Genomic DNA, 5,604 nt, shown 5'->3' on the forward strand with positions numbered 1-5,604 from the left:
TATTTGATCTTCTTTGCATCCCCGTGAAATTCAACTTTTTTTCTCTCTCTCAAATACACATCATGTATTTGATCTTCTTTTTGAATCATGCATATTTCATGATTCAAAACACCTTCATCATATTATCTTACAAACTTCATATGAATTCAATTAGACCCACGTCACATCCAACCAAAAAAAAAAATTAGAAAAAATGTTCCAGTTATTCAACTAAAAACAACCACAAAAATAAATTAGTAAAAATATTTCAGAAAGTCGTTCACTCAAAACAATCATAAAAACACTCTCCAACAAAGACTTATGTCTCCTCATGCCCCAAGACAAACTCAGATGCAATCCAAGACACCAATGTCATCATTTCATCAAATTAAGATAGGACAGTGACAAAGCAAAACTCTGGAATTGCAATGGAAGCAGGGGATTGAAACCTTTAAACATTTCTCTCCGCACAAATAACGTAAAACATGTATGTGGTTTGTTTTTGAAAATTTAAATAGTGGCTCAATCGCATTGGCGCCAGAATCGTATCCCAATTCGCACACTCAATTTCTTAAATCATCAACTTAAAAAAGCTTAGTAATACTGATGGATGTATAATTTAAATATCCATAATTAAGGGAAGATTACTAAATTAACGCACTATTGAGATAGGCTCTGCAGATTACGATAAGGATTACAGATTGAGATAGGCTTTACAGATTACGATAAGGATTAAAGAATGTGATAAGGATTAAAGATTACGATGAGGATTAAGTCTACAGATTACAATAAGGTAATTCTACGTGACATCTTAACCTAAGCCCTATAAAAAAGGCGGGGGAATCAACGTTTGGAGGTACGCAATAAACCCTAACTCAATTTCTCGATTTCTCCAGGAAGATTATCATTCACACTGACTTGTTCGTCGGAGCCTACTCCACCAGTAACACACTGGTGTTCGTAGGATCACTTTTTCTTCTCTTTATTCAGGAAGTCAGATCAGATCCAGGTTGCTTTGAATCCATCATCAACAGTTGGCGCCGTCTGTGGGAACGATTTTAGTTCTCTAAATAAAGTATGGTTCGATTGCGATCTGGTCTGGTTGCTGGCGAATACGAAGCGTTGCAAACTTCTGATCAAGGGGACTTGACGAGGCAACCCCCCCCCCCCCCCCCCGTCCCAAACGATCAGGAACGCGTCACAGCGTTGGAACAACAGGTTTAAACCCTAAATAAGGGAATGAACCAATTAGTCTAGAAAAATTCAATGATTCTACAACGCTTAGCCACCCTTAATGAGGTGGAGAATAATGAAGTACCCAAGAATGACTCCCGTAGGATTGACAACGACGCTGAGCTTAGTCAAATAGGGGGTCAACAGAGAAGCCATCACCATCGGTCTCTTGAACGGAATAATACCAGGCTCCGTGCAGGTACCTCTGGTTGTGTTGGTGACAAGACTGAAGACGTCACTTATTTCAATCTGTAGATGCAAGATCTGAGAACTAGGATCAAAGATGTCATGCAAGCAATGAAAGGGAAGGGCCAGGCCACAGTGAACGATTTGGTACAGAAGACCAACCTAGCATTTAGCCTCGCTGTTATGTTATGAGTTGTCCTCTACCTAGCAAATTTAATATGCCAACCCTTGAGAGCTTCGATGGGACGCGGGACCCTCTCGATCATTTGGAGACCTACAGCCAACTCTTGAGAGCTTCGATGGGACGCGGGACCCTCTCGATCATTTGGAGACCTACAAAGCTCTTATGTATTTGCAAGTCGTACCGGATGAGATTATGTGCAGGGCTTTCCCTACCACACTAAAGGATTGGGCTCGTCCTTGGTTCAATAAATTAAAGCCAGGCTCCATTGAAATCTTTAATGAGTTGAGCAAACAATTCATTGGACACTTCATCGCTGGGCAGAGGCATAGGAGACAGCAACACACTTATTAAATGTGAAACAACAGAAGGGAAAACCTCTCCGTGGTTACATAAGTCATTTTAACGCTGATATGCTGCAGGTAGAAGAGGTGGACGACAAGGTTGCCCTCACAGCCTTTGTGGGAGGACTACAGACTTCTAAGTTCCTATTTTCCTTATCAAAAGAAGCCCCTACAAGCATGACAGAGTTGATGGTTAGAGCATGGAAGCACATGAACGCTAAGGATGCTATGAATGCACAAAAAAACAAAGATGGTGAAGATAAGAGGTCGGAGAAGAAGAGGCCAGCACCTAACACTAGGGAGGAAAAGGAATCAAAGTACAAGAAATTCTCAAACAACCAGGCTGATAGATCGTATCGCCGCCCAGTGAGCCCAGGCAGGTATAATAACTATACCCCCTAAATACATCTGTAGATCAAGTCTTTCTGCAGATTCAAGATGACGCATCATTGAAATGGCCGCCAAAGCTAAAAGCTGATCCAACAAAGAGGTCTCTAGGTAAATACTGTAGGTTTCACCGGGACCATGGACATAACACAGAAGATTGTTTCGACCTCAAAAACCAGATCGAGAACCTTGTTCGTAAAGGTCATTTACGCAAATTCACAACTGGAAATGGAAAAGGAGGCTCCAACCCAGCCCGGGAGGGCTGAGATGATCTCCCTCCTCAACACCAACCAATGGGTGAGATCAAAGTTATATCAGGTGGCTTCGCTGGTGGTGGTGAGACGAGTTTGGCTCGGAGGGCTCATGCTAGGAGTATTCGGAGTTTTTCAGAGGTGAATGAAGTTGGAATGACAAGTCCTCCAACAAAATTACCTCGAGTTGAGGAGCCGGTTATAACCTTTTCTGAAGAAGATGACAAGGGAATTCACCAGCCCCATGATGACCCTCTGGGCATACGAGAAATTAAAAATTGGCCGAGAGAAGCTCCGACCCATGAAATCACCACTGGTGGGATTTTCAGGCGATAAAGTACATGGGCAGTTATCCTTCCAGTTACTGCAGGAGCCAATCCAAAGCAGGTCACTGTAATGGTGGACTTTGTAGTGGTGGACTGCCCATCATCATACAATATTATCTTGGGGAGGACAACATTGAATGCCATGAAAGCAATCACGTCCACTTACCATCTCCTGATGCGCTTCCCAACTGAATATGGTATGGGAGAGCTAAGAGGGGACCAAACAATGGCTCGTGAATGTTATGTCGCCTCTCTCAGAAAAACAAAATCGTAAGAGGCATTTATGATTGAAGGGCTGGAAGGAAAAGATAGACCAGACTTTCATAGAGCGGAACCTACAGATGAGCTAGAAGAGGTCATCCTTGGTGACGGTGAGCCCGAGAAAAAAGTGAGTATAGGGTCTTTACTCCCCCCAGGTATCAAAGATAAACTTACTCAATTCCTCAGGAAGAATCGAGACGTATTTACATGGGTCCATGAAGACATGCCGGGTATAGACCCCACTATCATGGAGCACCGCTTAAATGTAAATCCTGACTTTAAACCTGTTAGACAAAAGAGGAGGACTTTCGTTCCAGAAAGGAATCAGGCTATATCAGAAGAGGTGGAAAAGCTCTTAAAAGTCGACTTTATTCAAGAGATGTACTACCCCGACTGGCTGGAAAATGTGGTCTTACTGAAGAAGGCAAATGGAAAGTGGAGGCTATGTGTGGATTTCACCGACCTTAACAAAGCTTGCCCGAATGACAGCTTTCCTCTCCCAAGAATCGATATGCTCGTTGAGGGAACGGCTGGACATGAACTATTAAGTTTCATGGATGCATATTTTGGATACAACCAGATATCTATGTACACCTCAGATAGAGAAAAAATGGCCTTCATCACTGATAGAGGTTTGTACTGTTACAAAGTAATGCCGTTTGGCTCAAGAACGCTGGTGCAACATACCAAAGGCTAGTGAATGCAATGTTTAAGCATCAAATTGGTAGAAACATGGAGGTATATGTTGATGACATGTTGGTGAAAAGCTTAAAAGCTGAAGACCATTTGACTGACCTGCAGGAGACCTTCGAGGTACTTAGGAGGCATAAGATGAAACTCAACCCCAGCAAGTGTGCCTTTGGGGTTTCCTCAGGAAAGTTCTTGGGATATATGGTAAGCAGAAGAGGAATTGAGGCCAATCCAGAGAAGATCCGAGCAGTCATTGACATGAGATCGACAAGATCAACCAAGGATCTACAATGACTAACAGGGAAGATTGCTGCCTTGAGTAGGCTAATCTCTCGGTCAACTGACAGGTGTCTACCTTTCTTTCGTGTGCTAAGGAATGCGTTTGAATGGACCCCAGAGTGTGAGTAGGCGTTCAAAGAACTAAAGCAATACCTTAGTTCTCCCCCACTACTGTCTCGAACCATACCGGGAGAGGAACTGTACATATACCTTGCAGTCTCCACGACAGCTGTCTGTTCAGCTCTGATACGAGAAGAAGAAGGGGTCCAAAGGCCAGTATACTTCGTGAGTAGAGCACTTAGGGGTGCGGAGGAAAGATATCCAAGGATGGAACAGTTGGCCTTTGCTTTAATTGTGTCCGCCAGGAAACTGAGACCGTACTTTCAAGCGCATATGATAGTGGTCCTAACAAATCAACCCCTTCGATAGGTCCTACACAAGCCAGAAAGCTCTGGTCGACTGATGAAGTGGTCAGTAGAGTTAGAAGAGTTCGACATTCAGTATAAGCCAAGAATAGCAGTAAAGGCTCAGGTGTTGGCTGATTTCTTAACTGAGTTTACCCCTCCAGAAGAGGAGAAACAACCCCAATTTTCGACAAAACCAGGTTTAAGTGAGCAGATGGGCCCAGAAGTAGTCTGGGACTTGTTCGTGGATGGGTCATCTAATGTTTAGGTTAGCGGAGCCGGGCTTGTTCTTGTCTCCCCAGAGGGAGAAAGTATATAGTACGCACTTCGGTTTGGTTTCAACGCAACCAGCAACAAAGCAGAGTACGCAGCCTTGATAGCAGGATTAAGAGTGGCAAATGCCCTAGGGGTTGAGCAATTACACCGACTCCGAGCTGGTCGCTGGACAAGTTCAAGCGGAATATGAGGCACGAGACGAGAAGATGAAGAGTTACCTACAAAAGGTGAAGGAATTAAAGAATCACTTCCAAAGATTCTCAATTCATCAAATACCACGAGAAGAGTATGGGAAAGCAGACGCTTTAGCCCGGCTAGCTACTGCATTGAACCTGAGATCAATAAGAATATACCACTGGAATATTTGGATGAACCATCTATATCTCAGGAGAGACAAATTGAAGTGCAACAAGCGATATTGAGTGTGGAATGGGCAGATCCTATCATCAGATATATCAAGGATGGGGTGCTACCAACAGACCGAGCAGAAGCTCGAAAGGTCAAGATGCGGGCAGCTAGGTATACGCTTATCAAAGGGGTGCTCAACAAGAGAAGCTTCTCCATGCCGTATTTACGATGCGTTTCGAGCGAGGAAGCTGACTACATTTTAAGGGAGATCCACCTAGGAGTTTGTGGAAACCATGCTGGGGGTAGGTCACTTGCTAACAAGGCCATCCGACTAGGATACTATTGGCCCACCATGCAGAAAGATGCACTTGACTTCGTTCAAAAGTGCGACAAGTGTCAACGATTTGCCAACATCCCGAGACAACCGTCAGAGGAGATGACTCCCATGTCAAAACCATA

General features: G+C 43.8%; 1 protein-coding gene across 1 annotated transcript; it reads left to right on the plus strand.

Moving 5' to 3' along the window:
* The first annotated feature begins 1,467 nt into the window (after positions 1 to 1,467).
* LOC132277472 (uncharacterized) lies at positions 1,468 to 2,576 on the plus strand. The gene is made up of 3 exons (XM_059779328.1): positions 1,468 to 1,545; positions 2,002 to 2,289; positions 2,355 to 2,576. Exons 1-3 carry the CDS (start codon positions 1,468 to 1,470, stop codon positions 2,574 to 2,576), a joined length of 588 nt encoding a protein of 195 aa, XP_059635311.1.
* Positions 2,577 to 5,604: the final 3,028 nt, after the last annotated feature.

Source organism: Cornus florida, unplaced genomic scaffold, assembly GCF_030987335.1.
Source record: "Cornus florida cultivar Cherokee Brave unplaced genomic scaffold, ASM3098733v1 CherokeeBrave_3.0.0_Hap2_Chr01, whole genome shotgun sequence".
NCBI lineage: Eukaryota > Viridiplantae > Streptophyta > Magnoliopsida > Cornales > Cornaceae > Cornus > Cornus florida.